Source organism: Gossypium hirsutum, chromosome A12, assembly GCF_007990345.1.
Source record: "Gossypium hirsutum isolate 1008001.06 chromosome A12, Gossypium_hirsutum_v2.1, whole genome shotgun sequence".
NCBI classification, from domain to species: domain Eukaryota; kingdom Viridiplantae; phylum Streptophyta; class Magnoliopsida; order Malvales; family Malvaceae; genus Gossypium; species Gossypium hirsutum.
Window position 1 is genome coordinate 99,830,898 of NC_053435.1, and position 22,955 is coordinate 99,853,852.

Here is a 22,955-nt window from a genome sequence, read left to right on the forward strand (position 1 = left end):
GTAGTCAAAGCAATTCAGTCTTCTTTTTTGACGAGTTCAAATCACGCCCTTACTAGACGTATTAATTAACTTCTGGCAAATATAAGACATTGGGATATACAACATTTTCCTTAGAGCTTTAATAATATTGCGGACTGCTTAGTCAAAATGACTTTACATACAAACTATGGTCTAGAGATCTTTGAGGTGATTTTGAGGGAGGTGCTTATACTTTCTACTATTGTTCAAACAAGTGATTGCTCTATTTAGCAAACTATTATATAGTTAATTTTACTTTATTTTTTTTTGTCTTACCAAAAAAATCCTATGAAATTCACAATTTCCAATTTAAAAATTAATCTTCAAAAATCTTATAAATTTATGAATCAATATCTAATTTTGAAAACCTCAAACAATATTTTTCCAAAAGGAAAGTGTAAAATTGACACGTAAAAAGGTAAAAAAAAAGAAAAAAGAAAAGTAATTCCACAACCATCAAGTGACCCAAAAGACACTAAAACAAGATTAAGCCATCTGTTTCATTGGACAAAACAGAACACAATTATAAGACAAACACAAAACAATAATTTCCTACAAGCTATCTATAGAGAGAGAGAGAGTGTGTGTGATTTCATGTTACAATAATCTAATGGCAAAGATATTGCGTGCAACTTTGGCTTTCTATAGTGTTAATCTTCTCCTCTTCTAATCAGTAAACAACGAAATTGTCTAAAATCTTATTAATTAGTTAAACATTATATTGTTAATTAGGTGCCGTTTTCCTCCTGCCATTGACATCAAACCTGAAAATTTATATAAATTATTATAAGAAAGTAGTATTACAAGAAGGTTTCAACAAATAATAAAATAAGATGAGATTTCAAATCAGACATGGAGAAAACATTATGACAATCCATGCTCTGTAAGAGACAAAACATGGCTGCCTACTTTATTATATATATATATATATATATAATTATCCTGTTCTGAAGAGGCACCACTACACTGCCGCTGATGTTTGTGAAAGATTAACCAACGATACAAGCAAGGGTTTGCATCATCAAATATTGTTTTATTTTTTCTTTTGCTGCCATTTCCATCCAAGTTTTGGACGGTCAGTTTAACCCTATGACCTAAGTAAATTAAGAAAAATATATTTAAAAATATAGTTCCATGATTGCATTTGCTAACTCTAAACCAAGTCAATCATGCAATATATGTAGATAAAAGTTAAAAGTTAAAAAAAAATTGTCACATATTTTTATAAAAATTAAAATACAATTATCTTTATAATTTTAAAGAATTAGATTAATATTTTTGAAGTATCAAAATTTAATTTTATCATTTATCAATTTAAAACTATATACAATTTAAAGGGTTAAAAATTAAATTTCATATTTTAGAGGGATTGAGTCCTGCCACCTCTCCTCTTAAACACTAAATCTATTGCTCCATTGCTCTTATATAGATAAATTTATATTTCATGCATACGAATAATATATCTTCGTATAATGTTAATGAATCATAAATGTTCTTGTTAAAAATATAATAATGATATTTAATTTAATGATTTTTAAAATTATTAATTAATTTATAGATGATGAGTTTTGATATGATTTATTGATATTATGTGAACTTATACTCTATCAAAAGCGATGAAGATAAGGATGACGAGAGATCAATAAAATCTATAAAAAAAATTAAGGAGGTGATTTAAATTAAATTTTTAATTAATAATGATTTAAACTAAATTTTTAATTTTTGAGAGGAACAAAAGTAAAAAAAAAAATTTATTCAACAAAGAGGCTTAACAAGATTACATTGAATTTAAATATTTGGGAGGACATAAAGTTATAATAGTTTCCTAAAAAAATTGCAATGGTACCATTTAATTAAAGAGTTAAAGTCATTTCAAACTGTTTATATAGGATTATTATCTGATATAGTATTGGTGAAAATTTTTAATTCTATAAAAAAAGGTTAAGAAGCTATCATGTGTGGTATTTATTTATTTTTATATTTTTAAAAAGTATATGATTGACAAAAATTTTTAATACTTATATATCAAATAATCTCTGTATAGATATTGGTACATGTGGCTGAGATCTTTGTCTCCTATGCATACCTACGTACGAGTGTGAGATATAACTCTATATAAAAGGAAGTAAAATTTTCGGCACATACTCGTGTTTCAGTCACACACTAAAAGTATTGAACATGGGTTCAATTTTTATGGGCAAAGCTGCTGCTGCATGCATGCTCGGATCAGATGGATCGATCTTGTAAATGAGGAATTTACTTTTTGGAATCAAGAAATAAGAGAAGCAAGATTTTAATTCAAATCTATTGAATACTTTGAAGGTGTCAAGGTGATGTATAAATTAATTGAGTTAATTAATCTCTGGGAATTAGGGTTAAAGCAATGAAGCCGAATTTCGACACATAAGCAAAGTTATGACCATTTAACGCAAAAACCCAGATATTACTTTTGGTTCATTGTCGTGATTTAGATTGATAAAAAAAGGGATCAAATGTAAAATGGTGGAGTTCTTGGAACACTTAATTGCAGAGAAAGATAAATGATAGAGATGAGTGAGAGGAACGTGCCACCTCGCGCAAAACAAAGTAATGAAAGCAGTGCATGTGAGTTACCCTTTTCTTCAGTCACATAATTACTGCCCACATGTTGATCGAAATTGTGTGTAGATAAAGCAAACCCAGGCCCTGGAATTGGACAGGCTTCGAAGACAATGGTTTTGGCAATTGGAAATGCTCAGAGCTGAAGGCTTCCCGAATCGGGCAAAACAGGCTTCATGCCTAGGTTGCTGTTAGGCACGTGACAAGGGGCAGCTGGTTTGGGGGCAAACCACACCCCCATGCACGAGGATTGACCTCCACTTTGATTGCTATTCAATATTCATTCATTTTGGGGTGCACTTACTTCTCCCCATGCTGTGTGCCACTGTCTGTGCCATGCGGACGCTAAAGCTTCGCTAGCTAGCTATCTACCTAGTAATTGTGTGATGGGATGGAGATGAAATTAAAAAAGAATTTAGAAGTCAAAGCTAAAATTCTTATATTAAAAAATATTTAAATTAAATTTTTAATTTATAAGAGAGTTAAAGATGTAATATATTTCTTTGTTTAAAATTTAACAGAGGAGCCAAGGCTCCTTCCTGCCTTAGCTATACCCACGCAAGTTAGGTTTGGACTTACCCTCTAGCTACACCCTTGCAGGTTAATATTGAACTAATATATGCTTATGTTCATTTTATAATTCATGCAAAGTAATTTTTTGAAGATATATAGTCACCCTTACAACAATGTAACCCCTAGCGTTTGAATTTGAATTCTATCTCTTAAAGTGCTATATGCATAAAATGACTTGAACACAGTGAAATCATAAATTTTGTATTAGATTATCAAGATAAAATTATAACTTTTTAAAGGATGAAAATTAGTTAAAATTCTATATCTTTTAAAGAGAAAAAAAAGAAATTTCACAATACAAACAAATAAAATAACATCCATACTTGCCCTTTTAAGATCCATCCCTAGGACTAAGTTAAGTTTTTAGCAAATGGATTGAATTTTTTTTTATCAAATTATATTATCCCACATTTTAGAATTAATTTTTTTAAAAGTATATTCAACACTTATTCACATATATATAAATATAAATATAGTATATAATATTTAAAATATATGAAAATATTTATATTAAATTGTATATTTATTATAAGGTAAACTACCAAAATAATAATTTTTGTTTATCTCAGGTCACATTTTAGTCATTTATGTTAATTTGCTGTAACATTTTAGTCACTGAACAGTTAAATGCCGTTAACAGTGTAACGGTAAGCTGACGTAGCATGTTAAGTTATCATTTCAAACAAAAAATTTAGTTTAAATTATAGAATTGGTCCCTATATTTTTTCGTTTTGAGCAATTTAAATTTTTTTCTTTTATGTTCTTTTAACTTTCCTTTTTTTTTTCTTTTTTTTCATTCTTTTCTGCTTCTTCCGCTATTTTCTTCCCTTCTCCATCTCTTTTAATATAGTTTTTCTATGTTTTTTGTTTGTTAAAACTAAGGAGGAAGAAGAAAAGGAAAATAAAGAAAAAAAAGAAAAAAATTAAATTGTTCAAAAAATAAAAGTATAGGGACTAGTTTTAACAAATGGAAAACATAGAAAAACTACATTAAAATATATGGACAATAGAGGAAAACAAAGGGAGAAATAGAAGAGAATGAAAAAAAAAGTTAAAAGAACATAAAAAATTAAATTGCTCAAAACGAAATAAAAAAAATATGAGAATCAATTGTATAATTTAACTTATAATTTTTGTTTGAAATGGTGATTTAACGTGTCACGTCAACTTATCGTTACACCGTTAACAGCAATTAGTAACTCAATGAATAAAATGTTATAACATGTTAATGCAAGTGATTAAGACGTAACATTTTAAATATAAGTGACTAAAATGTAATATAAGGTAAACAAAAATGAGTATTTATTATATTTAACATTCACTTTCGAATTTAAATAGATAGCATGTATATATATAAACTAATATTTTAGATGTCTTGCATGAAAAGAGTTAAGCATCATGCAAACGATATTAATTTTGGAGAAAATTTTACAAGCAATATATAAGAAATGGTGATAACATTTATTCTGGCTTCAATTTGAAGAATTAATCAACCCATCTAGATGGATGCATAAATATTGCATGGCTCTCCTCTCCTAGCTAATCAAATATAATGTTTTTAAATTATTTGAAAAAAAAATCTTATTTTGGGAAAGAAAATAAATGAAATGAAATCAAATAATTAAGAATGCGAAATCTTCTAATAAATCTAGAATGATGGTTTTATTTATTTATTCATTCTGTAATGTCATAATATTAATAAATAAAAGAGGTTGACAGCCACTAACATGGACATGTAGGGTTGACAAAATTCCTTTTTATATGAAACCCTAATTAATAAACCCTTTAATTTGTATGGAGGTTGGTGGCGTATCAAACTCTTTCCTTATTTGATTGTTTTGATTTAATTTAAGATAAGATTGAGTCGTGAAGTGAAACAATATGCATATCTCCATTGCTTGCCTAAATTATTTAATGAAGTTTGGTGTTGAAAGATTATTGACATTTGGATTTCTCATATTATTTTAAATTATTGATGCATATATATAATTTCTTAATTTTGAGTTTTTTTTTTCATTTCATTTTTTATTTATTGGAAGTTGAAGTAGTGGTGAGCGTATGATTAAATTAAGTGAACAAATTTCAATTTAATTGAGTTCATAAGTCTTATTGTAGCATCCTAACTCAATTTAATTTTTTTCGAATCAAGTCAAATCAAATGAAATTTGAGTTGAGTTGAATCGAGTGAAATTATTCGAGTTAAATTTAAAAAGTTAAACATGTCAAATAAAAATATTATTACAGTATGACTAATTCCATGTTAAAACACATAAATTTGAAACCATATATATATTTGAAAAAAATTCAAAGCAAAATAATAAGATATTGAGTATAATAAATTTCAATCATTAATTAGGTCCACAAGATTATTATTTTAGAAAAATTTAAAATATAATTTTTTTTATATATTTTTGAAGGAATTTTTTAGAATTTTTAGAATTATTTTATATATAAATTTGAAATTTTTAAAATTATTTTGAATTATTTTGTAATTTTTGTTGAGAAAGTAACCAATTTGCTTATCTTCAAAGTTGACATTAACCAAAAGGGTATTTATATTAATCTTTTATTCTAATTATTCGAATTGTGAAATTCAACTCGAATTGAGTTATTCGAGTTGACACGAATAGTTTGAATAATTCGATTCAAACTAACTCGAAATTCGAAATTTATTTTTCATTTTTTCGAATTGAATCGAGTTTTGCTCATCCCTAATTTAAAGTACATTTTTAGAATTATTAATTAAAAATTTAAAATAAAATAAAAGTTATTATAATTATATATTTAAAAATATTTATAATTCAATAGAAGTTGTGATAATTACCCATTTAAAAATAATTAGAATTTAAATTATAATTGTAAGACACAATTTTAGCCCGAGCTACTTAATTTTGGCCCAAATATAAATCAAGACCCAAAACATAAAGACCCAATTACAGCAGCCCAATACTTATGGCCCAAAACCTAAGCAATCAGAAGACAAGGGAAACCCTAGGCTAATTTCAGCCGTCGCAAGTCCCACGGCCTCCGTGCCCATGTTTGCACCCACGAACCATGTTGTCCTCCATCAGCGCACCAACTCACGTGTTGCACGCCCATGTTCGCTCCTCCTCCACGATCTCACAGCACCTGCGATTTGAGCATAGAAATAGGCAGAAACTACTGGTATTTTGGCTATAAAGCCTTCGAATATTTCTTGTAAAAGGGATGGATTTTTTTCCTTTCTATGAATACAATAGCGAAAATACATACGAAATCAAATACAAACAGAGACCAAAAGCAATAATATTTGTTAAAGGTGATTTTTTTAGTTTCTTTCCCGTTCCGATTTTGTTATTATTCTTTCACTTACTTCTTGCGTGAAAAAAACAATAATATTTGTTAAAGAAGAGAGAGGGAGACTCACCGGAGTCACGGCGGCGGTTGGGTGAGCCATTGGTGGCCTTTTCGGCTGGAAGGCAAAGGGGAGAATGAGGGAGAAGAGAGAATTTCATAAAGCTTTTAGGGCTTTTTAAAAAAAATAAAAGGTTAAAACGTTTTTGACAAAAAAAATTTTGGTTTTAATAGTTAATAAAAGGAAATAGCAATGGGGAAGGAACATACAGCTTTTTGACTTGGTTTATGCGCATGATTTCTTTAAATGATTTCTTTAAATGGCTAATTTTTAGTCCGCGCTGAAAGAAATTGTTTTAGGGCACGGTTTATTTGCTTTTTCGGACCTTGCAAATTTACACGCGCTATATTTGGGTCCTGATTTTGGTTGATGGCTTGTTTTATTTATTAATTGTCCCTTTTAGTTTAATTTCGTTTCAATTGAGTTTATTTCCATTTCAACATATATAATTTATTATTTCTTTAATTTATTTAGCATTTAATTTTTTTTAAAAAAAATTATTTAAACATATATTTTGGGTTACTTTAATAATCTTACTTTGTTTTTACTTATTTAAATTGTAAAGTGTTATTTTAAAATTCTATTTTATGTAGTATTATTCTAAATTATTGTATAATATTTAATTAAAATATTTTTATACATTATTATTATGCATATGATGAAATTAGTTTTATTTTATATACGTTATTAATTCTATCTATTGAATATATATATGTTCTTTTCAAATGTATTTTGTATATAGTTTATTCTTCCAAAATACAATTGTTTTCTCTTTTATTACAAATTCTTTTATGTAGTATGGCCACATTATATATATATTATTTTCATCTTTTTATTATGTGTATATTATCCACCTTAAATAGCCATGTCTTATTCTTTTTAAAATATTTTGTACATTATTTACTTCCAACCTTTTTTCTTTTCATAAAGCTTATTTTAGTTGTCATTTGTATATTATGTTCTTATTTCTTAATATGTAAATTATCTCAAACCTTAGCTAGCATGTGTTGTTCATTTATAAATTTTCATATTTTTAGTAGTCTTTAAATTGTTTTTGTCATTGATTCCTAATTGTCATATTGTTTTGCATATCATGTGTTGTTTTTTAGTTTTCATATTGTATTCACATATTATTGCTTCATGCTTATAATTATGTTTTTTCCTTATTATTGCATCATGATTTAAAATTCTAACTTACCGCCCAACATCAATTGCTTTTTACTCTAAAGTAAGCTAAACAAATATATTTTAAGCCGATTTTATAATTGCTTATTTGGGAAACTCTTCAAAACAAGGCAATGTTTCGTGTTTGGGAAATTCGGGAAATCGTGCCCTAACGTGTTGGGTCTCGTTTTTTTCCGTTTTGCCAAATAACGGAGTACCCTTTTAGGAGTTCGTTGTGTGTTTTAGAAATTTTGAGGTGATCTCAGTTTTTGGAGACTTAAAGTATCGTGTCCTAACGTGCTGGATGTGGTATTTTATTTCTTTGGAGCGAGAGAACTTTAAAATCCAATTCGAATTTTTCATACATTTTCAAAGGAATCGTATTTTTGAATCTTTTCCAAATTTTCAACGATAGGACATTCAATAATCAATTGGTACCAATTTTGGGCATTACAGGGGTGCTAACCCTTCCTCGTGCGTAACCGGCTCCCGAACCCTTTTTCTTAATTTTCGTAGACCTAAAATTATTATTTTAATAAATCAAATGTTTTATTAGAATGATCAACCTCAAGGTGATCCGATTCCACCTCAAAAAAAGGTTGGTGGCGACTCTAAACTTTCGCTTTAAAAGTCGATTCTCGTTTTTCCAAAAAAACTTTAAAAAAATAGTTTCGACAATAATTATTAGTTAAAAAAGTTTTGCTAATTTTAAAATATAGTTACTTAAATAAAACTTTAAACGTATAGGAAAAAAAGTTGTAACAATTATAATTATAATTATAATTTACAATTATTAATTTAAAAAAATTTGAGGTAAACAAAAGTTGTATTAGTTTTATTTTTAAAAAAGTTTCTCTGATTTTATTGAGGTAAAATAAAGTTGTTACATTAATAGAAATTTAAGCATCTCAATTATACTTAATTAATATTAGATTTAATTATATTAATTAGTTATTTTTTTGAATAATGTTACTTTGTATTAATTATATAAAGTAAAACTATATTATATGTTGAATATGTTAAAAATGCTTTAATTATTATTTGAAAATATTATATTGTAATATTTGAATTGAAAAGTTAATATATTTTAATTATATTCAATAATTCAAATAAAAAATATAATTTTATGTTTAATATTGTAATTAAAAATACAATATTTAAAAAATGAATGCAACACAAGAAGCTAGTATACATAAAAACCATGAGTTCAAAGAAACTTTTAAATCAACAAGAATACCATTTAATGTTCATTTAAACAAACTGGCACCCTATTAATGAATACCATTTAATGTTCATTTAAAAAAATGAGCACACAAATAGCACCCTATGAATCCTTCTATAGACGGAAGTGTCGAACACCACTGTGTTAGATCAAACTGGGTGAAAGAAAAATTTTGAGTCCAGAAGTAGTACAAGAATCTGATGGGAAAATCAAATTGATTCAGGATAAATTGAAAATGACTTCGGATAGGCAGAAGTCGTATGCAGACTCAAAGAGAAAAGACATTGAGTACAGTGTCGGAAATCAAATCTTCATGAAAGTATCCCCATGAAGAAATGCGCTAAGGTTCAAGAGAAATGACGAGTTAAGTCCTAGATTCATTGGAACCTACATCCTTAAAAGAGTCAGTCAAGTCGCATATTAATTAGAATTACCTCTAAAACTTAATTGAATTCATGACGTCTTCTATGTCTCCATGTTGAGACGATATCGATCTGACCTTTCCCATAACGTTCCAATTGAGGAGATCAAAGTGAGACTAGATTTGTCCTTTGAGGAGGAACCCATAAAAATTCTAGATCGTGATGTAAAGGTTCTAAGAAAGAAATATATCCCTATTGTGAAAGTACTATGGTGGAACCATGACACTTATGAGGCAACGTGGGAATAAGAAGATGCATTTTGTCAACAGTATCCTCATCTATTTGAAATAGGTAAATTTTATAGACGAAATTTCTTTAAGCATGGGAGAGTTGTTACACCCTAAAACATAAGGGGTTAATTGGAAAGATTAACCAATAAAATGGTTCAGTGTTTAATCCACTCTATAGAGGTCTTTAGTTTTATCCACTCCTCTCCCATTTCTTTACTTTTTATTTTCAATAAACTAGGATGGAAATCACATCAAAACAAATATTAATTGGAGTGAAAACTTGACAAGATATGGGCAACAACCTAATGGTTAAAACTTTACAAGATATCTCCAAAGTTTAAATTATTCTTCTGATTTATTCTAAATCAGATTCTAATAATATTTTTTAAAAAGTAAAGACTGATTTAAAAAAAGGAAAAGAAAACTAAATGTTAACAACAAAAAAATATTTTTTTTCTTTTATAATTTCCATGTCAACTATGTTAATGAAATTTTTTATGGAATTATCAATTGGAACAAGATTTTCAAATAAAAAAGTATAAGATCATGTCGCAAAATTAAAGTACATGAATTAATCTTAAAATTTAAAAGAGTATAGGGATATTTTACAAATTTCAACAAAAAAAAAATATTAACTTTACGTATAACAAATGTTAAAATATACCATAAGTCTTTATACTTTTTAAAAATTTAGAATTTAGTATATGTACTTTTATTTTTAGGAATTTAGTCACTCTACGTTTTAGATTTCAAAATTTAAGTATTTTATACCTCTCCATGAATGAAGACACGTGACAAGACAAAAAGCCTCCCGAGAGCCACTAAGGGATGAACTCCACCAACTACCAATTGGAAGGTCGCTAGAAACCTCACCTCCCGTCTTAACCACCCAGAAATGTGAGAGGTTGACCATTCGCTCCTCCAAACTCCTGACCTTTTGTTAAGAACATGATCTTATTAGTCACCAAAATCTCATGTGGGTTCAATTGCTCTGTACCACCGAATTAGAATGAATAACAGGATCTGTCCTGTCACAGACATCCTCATCTTATCGAAGACATCCTTCTCATGTGTTCTGCAATGATGGCTCAATGGTAGGTCAAACATGTTAATACCATCCTACACAGACCCCGCCTATAAATACCCCTAAAGACGATGAAGAAAGAGATCAACTCTCAAAGATACAAAGCATACACTTTACCAACTTACTATCATCTCTAAACCTCCAAATTATTTCCACCTCCACTCTTTGTAACCTTCGACTCTCCACCCCAACTGGGTGAACCGGCCTTCATCACCACCATCATATCCTCCTTCTTACCCTTTGTTGTATAACAGTATCAAAAAAATCAAACCGTTAACACTGTTAATTTTTTTCATTAAATTTGTTGGTGTAACATTTTGAAATAGTAATAAAAACTCACTTGATAGCATGTAATTAAAAAATGATATTGTAATTAACTTGAATTTAACAAAAAGTTAATAGTATTAGCAGTTGGGCATGAATTTTGAAATCTGAATAAGTAGAGGTACTAAATTTCTGAAAATAAAAGGAAAGGGATCAAATTTCAAGTTTTTGAAGAGTACAAGCATTTATGGCAGATTTTAACCTAAAACAGATGATTGTTGTTGCTTTTGATGGGGCTTTCATGACCTTGGACTTAAATCCCTGAAATCCATCTCTCTGAGGCGGAAAAACCCAGACGAAAACTAGCCTCTGATAGTTTGAGCCCAATTGCTTCACTGATCTTTTTAATTTTTAGTTTCGCACTCTTGCAACCCAAATCGAAACGCTATTAGAAAACTGATTCTTACATCAAAAAAGCAGCTTTGGCAAACAGTTGACCCCTGGGCGTGCAAAACCGGAATCGAAATTAAAGGGGAAGCAAAAAAACCACTGCCATAGCAGTTTTGCAGGATTTCTGGGATTCTAACACAAGCACAAAATTTGGGTCTTTAGAGAAGAACAGAAAGATTAATAATGGAGGTGGAATTGGAAGAGATGCTTGATGATCTGTTGTCTATAAGGCAATCTGTGTCTGATCCTTCTCTTCATGCTTCAATTGACAAGGTACATTTTCATCAATCTAAAATTACATGCAAGCATGTCTACTAGTATTTGGTTTAATGAGATGTATCTTTTAGACCATTGTGGGGATCTAGAAAGTCCGCAGCTTTATTGTGTTTTATACTTGTTGAATTGTGAATAATCGGATTCATTTCGGTTCTGGGTTGATCTTTGTCGATCTATCAGTTGTTTCGTCTGCTACATTTTATGTTTTAATTGGGTTCTTTGAGGGTTTTGTTTTCACTTAATTTGCTAATTTGTGTATGTGAATAACTTATTCATGCATTTTATGTTATCTACCAATGAAGATTGGTAATGTAGTGTCTGTGTTATTTTCAAGGATGACTAGATTCTATTAGGCAGAGTTGAATTAATGTTTCTGTGATGAAGAATTTGTTTATAACATGCAGGAAAACTTGAAAAATTGTAGTTATGAAGATAGAAAAAGTTATATTTAGCAATGTTTGAGCCTTTTATTTTGGTTCTAACTTGTTTATACCTGTTCCAGCTGCAATTGCGTGTTGATCGTCTTACTCATCTTGCTAAGGCTGTACCTGTTCGACGATCAAAAGTCAAGGTTTCTATTTCATGTACTTTTTCCTTGACGGTTTTTTTCCAGTTCCTTTTCTGTATATTTTTCTGGTTATGGTTTCTGGTTGTGATACTAATGCATATATAATCAATCTGGTGGCAGGATATGAGTGCTGAGGTGGTTGATAGCAATCCCTATAGTAGGCTCATGGCACTTCAAAGAATGGGTATCGTGGAGAACTATGAAAGGATCCGGGAGTTCTCAGTTGCCATAGTTGTATGTATTTTATCTTCTGCTTGCTAGATCCCTTTTCAATAAAGCCTTGCCTAGCACATACTCTTAGTTCCATCATTTTACTGTAGATTGACAGTTCTTATTGTCCTGATTTTGTTGTCATTGATAATCTTCTTGAACTTGCAGGGTATTGGTGGTGTTGGCAGTGTTGCAGCTGAGATGCTGACAAGGTGCGGCATTGGTCGACTTCTGTTGTATGATTATGATAAAGTGGAGTTGGCTAACATGAATAGGCTATTCTTTCGCCCAGAGCAGGTGAGTATACATGCCCTTTCCTAACTGTTTTGTTTTGTCTTCTAGTTGGAAAATGACATGTTCTATTAAATGGTAAGCCAAAGATTCCCTTAAAATAATAAAACATTATCGAAGTACCACTAATTGTTTTCGCTGCAGCTACATTTTTTGCATTGATAAAGACAGAAGCTTGTTTCTGTACCTTTATACGGATAATCTGATTTCCAAATTTCTTTTGGTTAAGGTTGGTATGACAAAGACTGATGCTGCTGTTCAGACCCTTTCAGATATCAATCCTGATGTTGTGCTTGAGGTTAGTGCCTTTTTTTCCACTCCCTTTATGTAGTAATGTTTTATGAGTAAAAGCATAAGCATATGCTTGGTTAATTTTTTTAGAGCTATACGCTGAATATCACTACCGTACAAGGATTTGAAACCTTTATGTCAAGCTTAAAGAATAAAACATGTCGCCCAAGTAAGGAAGGTACCGGAGTGGATCTTGTTTTAAGTTGTGTAGACAATTACGAAGCAAGGATGGTGGTCAACCAGGTTATAATGACTTTTACACTAAACATTCTTGTTTTTCTTTTGGATCTAAGTTAATAGGTGCTGAGTTTGATGGCCTCCTTATAAATGAACTGTTTTTGATTTCTTTTTAAAACATACAGGCTTGCAATGAGTTGAATCAGGCATGGATGGAGTCTGGTAAGAACTTATTTTTTATTAGCTACTAGTAATCAAGTTAATTTAATTCATTGGTAGTTAAGAAATGCCTTCTATTATTTTTAGTTTTTCAATTGGATCACAAAGTTTCCTTTTGAAAGATGCTTGTAATCCTGTGAAATTGATAGACTGCCTCATTAAATGGTTAAACTACAAGATTTTGAAGTATGCATATGGAGTTTTGACTCTAATTAATTCAATATTCGTATAATGAAAAAAAAGGAATATGAGTAGACTTGGACTTATCATTGACACATGTATGATAACTACAGTGTAATTCCTCTTCATGTGTCAATTTGAACTTTTAGTGGTTTGCATACCATGTGTTTATCCATATTGCACTTCTGTGGAGAATATTCTGAGAAGATTCCAAGTAAAGATATAAAAGGTATTATTGGATTGCCCATCCGCTGCTTCTGATTACTGAAGAGAGGAAATTTTTGGACAGGTGTATCTGAGGATGCAGTTTCAGGTCATATACAGTTGCTGATTCCGGGAGAAACTGCTTGTTTTGCATGTGCACCTCCTTTGGTACATTCATCCATTAATCTAAAATATTAGCTTAATGTGGATGTAAAATAATAAGAATGTGAAAAATGAGTATGCTGTTTATTCCTTTATATAGGTTGTAGCATCTGGAGTGGATGAACGAACACTCAAGCGTGAAGGGGTTTGTGCCGCATCTTTGCCAACTACCATGGTAAGGCTTTTCATTTTTAGCAGCATCCTTTGGCTTTTTCTCGTTTGTAGTATGCATGCCTGCATGCATGTGCATATGAACATATAGACATGAATTCATCAACCTATACATATAGGTACAAATATAAGACATGATTGTTTCTATCTATACTCACATATACACACATACACATATACATATATCAATGCATCGAGGCATGCATGTCAATATGTGCATGCCTGTGTACTTTTTTATGCCATGCATGGATATGTGCTGCAAATGTACTTTGTTTATCCATTTGGTACCTAAATCATTAAATTGAATTTAGCATATGTATCAGCAATAATCATTAATTTGTCAATATTACTGTTTGGTACCTAAAATAATTTTTTCAGTGCTTTTCCTAACATCCAGTATATGAACTAACTTATCAGGGAGTTGTTGCTGGGCTTCTAGTCCAAAATACGCTAAAGTTCTTGTTGGGATTTGGACACGTTTCTCCCTACTTGGTAAATCCTACATTAGCTCTTCCTCCCATTTCTGTATACAGTGTCTGTTGTTTAATTCTTTGCTTTATGTGAGGTGTTCTTACCAGATTATTAATGACTTCTTGAAATCGCCTTTGGTTTATGATAGATTTTTGCTTCGTTGCTTGATTGTAGGGGTACAGTTCTCTTAAAGACTTCTTCCCAACAATGACAATGAAGCCAAATCCCCAATGTTCAAATGCTGCCTGTCTGGAGCGGCAGGTAAGAGAAAGAGATTTCTCTGTCTTTCTGGTCACTTGGGTTTTCTTCTGATGATGGAATGGATTATTGTTTTGCAGAAAGAGTACATTCTTGCAAAGCCAGCCAGGGATGCTGCAGCGAAAGCCAAGATGGAGGCTGAAGCTGCTGCCGCTACTGCAGCAGGAGATATGCCACTCCATGTTGATAATGAGTGGAACATAAGGTAGAAATCACAACACTGGGAGATGGACCAGTGAATGTTACACAACCTTCAGTTCAGATTCTGAAAACTAATACTTTTTGTTTTGGGTTTTCATTGTTATATAGTTCCGACATTTGACTGGATTTGCAAATTTATATAAATGATTTACTGACGTACTTCTTATGATGTTAAAAGAATAAAAGATGTTATAGATTGTTTTGCATATATTCTATTCATGGATCATATCATTATATGGTTTTACTTCGGGAGGTTAACCAGCTTATGTATTTTGTCTTGTTTTGCAGCGTTGTCGATGATAATGAGCCGGCAAAGAGTACATGTGGAACAAGTTCAGGTGTATTTCTTTTTTATGTTTTCTATTTTGGACATTCTTCCAGTTTTCTTCTTCTTCTTCTTCTTTTTTTGCTGATTTTCTTTTATATATGATTGCATTATCTTCTCATAAAGTTTTAAATATATGAATAGAGTTTTAGAGGTCTCCTATACAAAAAATTTGAGAAGAATTGCCATCTTATTCCAGTTGTCTTTTAATCCATTGATCTCCTTAGTGTTATCAAGGTGTGCACCTAGGCACACCTGCACCTTAGCATTATACAACAAAAGCACTTCGGACCCTTTTAGGGGAGGCCAATTTGATGAGGTGCATGCCTAGTGCTCCTAGGTGTGCTTTTTTGCAAGACAATAGGTGTGAATAAGCTGCCTGATTGAATTTCTCTTTTAAGATCATCTATTATTTTCACTTTTTTTTATCATTTGATATATCTTTACTAGGAAGAAAGGGATAATACAGTTAATCCTCTTTTTAATATTTCCATTTGTCTACCAAGATTTTGAATGTTATATACAGATGTTTGTTATACACCTATAATAGCATTTAAGGTTTAGATCATATTTGAATTTTTTTAATTTTCAAATTTTAAAAAACTATATATTAATTATTAATTAGTGAGATTTAGATCATATATTTAATAAAATTCACAAATATAAATTTATTTATTAAAGACTATTATGATTAATATATTTTATTTATGTAAAATTTAAACGTTTTATTGAAATAATATCGTAACTAAAATTTATGATTTTTGTTTTACTTAGGAATAAAAATAAATTTACTAAAATTTGAGGCGAGAAGCTATTATAGAAAACTAATTTAGTAAAAAGTGTACTTCATAGTTTATGGTGGTTGTTATAGAAGGTAACAATAAACCATAAAAAATCGGTTCTACTACAAACTTAGCTGATATAATAAAATGTTGTTATAGAAGGTAGTTGTTGTAGATAGAGTTGATTGTATCAACTCTATACTTTGCAATATTTGAGCATTCAACAAAAAATAGTGACTATAAGAAAATCATGCATCTTAACCAATAAAACAATTGCATAGTATATGGTGGTGGTGGTTGTTGTTGTTGTTGTTGTTGTTGTTATTAAGGATACCAATAAAACATAAATCAGTTCTACTACAAACTTGGCTGTTATAATGAATGTTGTCATAGAGTATGGGCTGTTATAGATAGGGTTAATTGTATCAAACTCTATACTTTGCAATATTTGAGCATTCAACAAACAGTTACCGTAAGAAAAATATGCGTATTGACTGATAAAAAAATTGCATGTTTTGTAGATAAACTAGACCGCACTTTAGAGTTCATTATAATGTTAAGCTTGATATATGTGTCTGTGCATGTACACAGACTTACAAAAACTTGCACTACGTGTTGTGCTTTACTTCACTGGGCTAGTGCTTCTCTTGTGCTTTGTGGCTAAGTCAATATAAGGGTTCTAGTGCCTAGCGTGCGCACATTATGCCCTTGACAACACTGGATCTCTTAAACATTGGAATTTTGACTGTTAAAGGGAAGTTTCCATACCAAAAAAACCTTAGTTGCTTAGCGCAACCTAATAGCCAGTAGCATGCAGTTGTGACCCTATAAGGATTAAGCCTCCAAAGAATCTCGTTGGGGGACCGGTTTTCTTCTACATTCAGCATGACTGTAGAGTCATTAAATGTAAAACTGCAACCACATCACACTATGGTGCCCTTAGGTTAATTTTATACCTTTCTGGAAAGTGTAACTTATTTGATTGTTGCTTTGGAGTCACCTTGAAGTTTTAAAGCATCTCATTTGCTTGTTATATTGCTCTCATTTCCCTAAGCTACTTTTCTCTCTATTCATTCAGATGCGCGTCCAGAAGGTCTCACTCGTGAGCTCCCAAGTGCCGATGAATTTCAAAAGCCCCAGGCATCTGGAGCCACAGATTCTGCTATTGATGACCTTGAAGATCTGCGGCGGCAACTTGAGGCTCTGAACGCTGCATAACGTCCCAGCATAACTTATAGTTGAGAGATAGGTGACTTATTGGGAAATTAGGAACACTCCTAGAGTTCATCGTTTGTTACCATTGAGGGGGAAATGCAGCAGTTCTTGGGGTTCAACATTCAAGCAAAAATGATCAAGCCATTCCCGAAAATTTTATACATTTTAGGGTTTGAACAATTTTTCTTTCATTTAACAAATACAGAGAATTCCCAAAACTTTGGATCATGCAATGATCTCAAATGAGCAGATTCTTGTTGGAGATACATATGTATTAAATTATCATCTCGAATCTGAAAGACATAAATAGTGACTGTTACGGTGTGTAACAGTTACAACAGCGAACGTCTGAGGCAAGATATAAAAAGAAGCGACAATCTTGTTTGTCAAGATGAAAACTGAGACACGAATCTAAAACTACAGCTCCATGAACTTGAGTAAAATTTGGTCCATCTGTGGTTGATGTTTTCTGACCTGCAAAGAAAATACAGATTCGTTTGAGGAACTTAAACACAAATAAATAAAATCTTACGGAAAACTGAATAAGATAAAGCATGTGAAGACATTTTTGTGCTGAAAAACCAACAGCCCTGGATAGCTTTACTGAGTAAAGCTAATATCATTGTTATCATCGAACAATGGACGAAGGATTACCTCAACACCAGCCATTGATAGCAGCTTGTGCGAAGCAACATATGCTGTGTCTGTATTCAGTCTTTTTTCTATAAAATATATGACTTCTGAGACACCTAACTGCATTATAGCCAAATTCATAGGTGGTAAACCACAATGCGGATGAAAAAGAGCAAAACGACGAGTCTTTATTTACTAGCAACCATAAAATTAGTATCAAACCTGAATGATTATCTTTGCACATTCATTGCAAGGAAACATGGTCACATAAAGCCTCTGCAAAATTTTACAAAAACATGGAAGATCCTCAGTGCCATTACTGGAGAACCTTTACAGGGAAACCAATTGCAAACTTGTAGTAGCAGGAACTTGTAAGAAAAACCAGAAGAAAATACTAGTAAAATTATAAAATTTTGATACTGTGCTTTAACTTGGGGTCTATTAAATATCAAATCATGCCTGTTTTCAAGCATCCTCGGTTCGTGCATTTAGCGAGGCGATAGAGCATTTGAGTAACTGACCTGGCCAGCTGCCGATGCATGATTTGTATTCAATATAGCATTGACTTCAGCATGACACACATACCTACAATAGAAGATTCAAAATAAGTATCGGACCTGAGTATTAAGAACGCATTCAATCATCACAAAAACGATTTTCGATTTGATAAAAGCAGCTGCAACTAACTCATCCCAAAGGTTCAGGGCACACAATAAGATTAATGCACTAGATGAATGACCATGAATAACGAATACAGAGAGAAACATAAGTAGCAAGATTAAGCCATCAGTTGCAAATCAGGATGAGTAAGAGCTAAAGAAAACATAGTACTCACGGATACTTTGTCTCCAATGGATCCCCAGATTTGGACATCTGAGACATCATTAAAAGCACAAATTTATTAAATGAACTAGGCCATGAAAATGTTGGAACTTGGAAGTTTATTCATTGATAGCATATATCAAACCTTTGCCCAAGGAAGCTGGTCATCAGAACAACCTCTTGGAAACCCATTATAGCCAATGCCTGAACAGAGTTTAGAAAAAAAACATCCATAAACCATGCTGCCTAGTATTTGCTAAATTTAAAGATTGAAATTCAAGCAAAAATCTTACCAAGTATTATACCATTTTGACTCACCAAGCATGCACCAACCTGAAAAACCAACACAAATATTAAAATCAAACGTCTCAATTTTATCTTATCCAGAAGTTAGATATTCAAACAAATAAACAAGCCAGTTGCAAAATTAAGCACTATGGATAGCTGCGATTATATATAATTTAATGGAAAAATGAAACCTTTTAACCTAAAATCATGACCTGCCTGTTTGGGTCTTTGGATCTCTTAGCGGATAAAAAAGCAATTGCCATGAAATAATCATCCCACGACAAATATCTGAAACACAAACAAAAATAACCCTTTAAAGAAAGATTAGATTTTTAACCAAGAATACGAAATTCAAGCGAATATTTTACTAACCCTTTGCGTTTTGAAGGATCGAAAGGATCCTGAGAAGAGCGTTGCTTTGAAACGTCGCCGTTTGCAGACGAATTGATTCGAGAAGACGGTTTACTAGGGTTGGAGAAGAATGTATAGTAAGCAAAAGCAGAGGCTAAAGCCCCAAAGATAGTGGCCGTTGAGACCAGAGCAACATCGCGGCAGTTCATGAGGAAAGGGGACAAAGGGGTTGTTCCTTGGAGGAAAATGCCAGAAAATCTACTGGGATTTTTTTACTTCCGGTAGAAAATGTTACTACGTTCTTCGGGTTAAAGAGCTGAGCTGCTGGGAAAATAGCGGGAAAGCTGAGGAAGGGCGGGAGAGTGCATCGCACGTGCGCTTCAGAGTAAGTCGGTATTCAAATCTTTTATTACAATATTGGTGAAGAGAAGAAAGGATCTGAACTTGTGGTACATATGTTAAATAGAAATTTTAACTACTCATTTAAGCAAATTTTGACTTTGATGTATCAATATTAATTCTCTAAAAGTTTTCTTTTTTAACTTCAACTTCTATACTTCTTTTAATTTTTTTAAAATTTAAATACCATAATTTTCTAATTAAAATATATCCTTACTGTTTATATTTTGATAAAATTTGAGATAAAAAAATTAATTCATTTTACTTTTTTTTTTTTTAGAAATTCTAATCCAATCATTAATACTGTTATACTTCCTTCAGCATCGAACATGTTATAGCACTATGGGACACTTAAGAAACACATTTCCACTCAATGTCGATTGATTAGTCACCAAGAAACATATGGCCTGGGAGGTCTGATTTCAACTGACCTCTCATTTTATCTAGAAGGATCCTAGCTGATCATCCTCGTGAAGCAACCACCCATCTTCTACGGAAGGTCTTCACTCGATATCTACTCTTTTATTCAGAATGTGACTCTTTACGCCACCAAAACCCCCACGTGGACCTGACAACTCTGAACTACGATTCAGAAGGAATGACGGGATGTGTTTCATCACAAGCATCTTTATATATATATCCCTCACGTGGACTCGTCCCATGATGATAGCATAATAGCAGATTCACCACATTAGCGCCACCAAACACGAATCTCTCTCTCTAGGCGATGAAGACAGTATTGGCCTTTAAGCATCCTAGCCACCATACTACTCTCAACCTTATCTTTTGTATTCTCAATCTCCCCACTCACTTAACAACTCTAGCCCTCCACTCGCACTAGGTGAATTGTCTACTATTAGCATTACCACATTTTCTTCCGTGTCTCCTCATTTGCTGATAGAAATTGACAAATTTTGATAGAAATTATTATTGGTAATGATAATTAGGTTAAAATTTTTAAATTAAAAAATTAGATTGATTAAATTTTTTTACTTAATCTCAATGTACAAAATTAACAACATATTCTAACCTAATTTCTTTAAGGAAAAATATAATAATTTTGGAGTCCTTCAAATTAAGTAGTGCTTTTTTAAATTAAGTTTTACAGTCATGAGTGCCCACGTCACTTTAAAATTCAAATGCAAAAATTTGAAATTTAAAAAGATGAGAATTTAGGTTATGAATTTTAATCTGGATATTTATAAGTGAAAATTATATTAATTTTATATTTTTTAATTTAAATGAATCTCTACACTTATAAATATGAAGATAGGTTTAAATTTATTATTTAAAAATCCAATTTTAAACCCTATATATACTCTACCACATTTGTTTGTTTTTTAAAGAAAACTATAAAATCCTATTATATACCTAACTTATCCTACTTACTTTTCATCTCAAATAATTCCTTACACCCAAATTTCAATTTTTAAATTTATTCATTTACTTTTTAAATCCTCACAAAATTTCCTACCTTCATCTATGATTTTTTTCTCAAAATTAATATCCAATCTTAAATTTTGTTAAATAATTTATTATTTTATTAAAAAGTAATGGTACGACACTCTAATATTATATTACCTTATTAGAGGTGTACTCTCATTAGGGCCTAAGCCTTCAAAGTTTTGAAAATTTTATTTATACCCTTAATTCTTTTTTAAATTTTAACTAGACGCTTTAAATTTTTTTAAATTATTATTAAACCTTTTAAAATTTTCAAAATTTCAATTAGACCCTTCAATTTTCTTTTCTTTTTTTTTTGTAAATTTTCATAAAGTCTATAAAATTTTTGAAAGTTTTAATTAGACCTATCAATTTTTTTGAAAATTCTCATTAAAACTCTCAAAATTTTTTAAAAATTTTAATTAGACCCCTCAAAACTTAATTTCAAGATCCACTACTTCAAATCATCATTTGATTTAAAAAAAAGTTATATACAAATTTTAAAAATCTAAAAAATATATATAATTTTATCTGGTTCCATTCCCGTCTCAGTCTTCAGCTAGTGTTAAAAAATTAAAATACTGACTTATTAAAATTATAAATTTTTTATTAAAAAACAATACCAACTTATTAAAATCTAATGGTTATAAAATATTAAGAAATGAGTCTAATATTTTATTGGATTGATATTGATTTTTTTAATAAAAAAATATAAATTTTATTAATAAAGGTAAAACCCATCAAAATAACTTTTACCAGAGGGTTTATCCATCAAAACAGAAAAGTGAGCTGTTTTAATTTGTGATAATTTAATATTTGTATTTTTCAAAAATTAAGAAGTTAATTCTATTGTTTAATTTCGATTACTTTGCATATAACTTGTTGAAGTGTTAGTTTTACTAACTCTTTGCAATTGATTTGTTGACTTCTAAATTACTGAAATATTTTTAAGAAATGTTATCTCATTGGATTAGCTTCTTAATTTTGTATACGAAATGAAATTTTAATAAATTAGAATTAAAAGCATAAAATAGAGAAAAAAAAAAGTGATAATCAAATTAAAATTATAGGATGAGAGTTTATTTAACAATGTCTCCTTTTATTTAAGGGAGTGTAGTCATTATAAAATGTAAGAAAAAAAAATAAATTTAAAATTAGATTAGACAAACTTTATATTCATAATAAATTATGAAAGCCAAATCGATATAATTAGTTTTAAAAAATTAAGAAAGATTAATGGTTAATGATCATAAAATAGAATACTGGATTACTTCAAAACAGAAGAAAAATAAAGAAAATAGGATTAAAGATAGTGAAAGGGAGAGAGAAAAAAAGAGTCAAAGTATGAACTAAGCCTTGTTTTGTGGTCGTTTTCAAAGTGGAGCTTCATGGAAAGTCCCATGGCGAAAACTTCAACCATCCATCATAATATTATAATTACCTTATGCTCTTAATTATGTTTTTTGTTATTCTTATCTTTCACTTAATCGATGTGAAATATGAGTATATATTTTGTATATTTATTTTTTAAAATTATATTTATAGTAATGCATTAATTGAAAGTAAATTTTATCGAAAAAGAAATTTAAATGAATCATA

General features: G+C 30.5%; 2 protein-coding genes and 1 long non-coding RNA gene across 4 annotated transcripts; 1 reads left to right on the forward strand and 2 right to left on the reverse strand.

Moving 5' to 3' along the window:
* Positions 1-6,009: 6,009 nt before the first annotated feature.
* LOC121211075 (uncharacterized) lies at positions 6,010-6,936 on the reverse strand. Its single transcript, XR_005906454.1, has 2 exons — positions 6,596-6,936; positions 6,010-6,318 (listed from the first exon to the last, which is right to left on the reverse strand). It is a non-coding gene; the product is annotated as an uncharacterized lncRNA (long non-coding RNA).
* A 4,237-nt stretch (positions 6,937-11,173) lies between these two features.
* On the forward strand, positions 11,174-17,648 carry LOC107913425 (ubiquitin-like modifier-activating enzyme 5). 2 transcript variants are annotated; one of them, XM_016842000.2, is made up of 14 exons: positions 11,174-11,692; positions 12,198-12,266; positions 12,384-12,497; positions 12,642-12,770; positions 12,994-13,062; positions 13,146-13,298; positions 13,418-13,454; positions 13,921-14,003; positions 14,098-14,172; positions 14,586-14,660; positions 14,814-14,900; positions 14,978-15,102; positions 15,387-15,436; positions 17,284-17,648. In XM_016842000.2, exons 1-14 carry the CDS (start codon positions 11,603-11,605, stop codon positions 17,421-17,423), a joined length of 1,296 nt encoding a protein of 431 aa, XP_016697489.2. In that variant the 5' UTR covers positions 11,174-11,602; the 3' UTR covers positions 17,424-17,648. The 2 variants fall into 2 exon arrangements, with proteins under 2 accessions (XP_016697489.2, XP_040939220.1); XM_041083286.1 differs by having other exon boundaries at positions 11,248-11,692; positions 12,198-12,279.
* Positions 17,468-19,935, reverse strand: LOC107913427 (deoxycytidylate deaminase). The gene is made up of 9 exons (XM_016842001.2): positions 19,536-19,935; positions 19,376-19,451; positions 19,169-19,208; positions 19,021-19,079; positions 18,889-18,926; positions 18,575-18,638; positions 18,276-18,329; positions 18,075-18,173; positions 17,468-17,894 (listed from the first exon to the last, which is right to left on the reverse strand). The coding sequence occupies exons 1-9, from the start codon at positions 19,721-19,723 to the stop codon at positions 17,838-17,840; spliced, it is 675 nt and encodes a 224-aa protein (XP_016697490.2). The 5' UTR covers positions 19,724-19,935; the 3' UTR covers positions 17,468-17,837.
* Between the last annotated feature and the right edge of the window lie 3,020 nt (positions 19,936-22,955).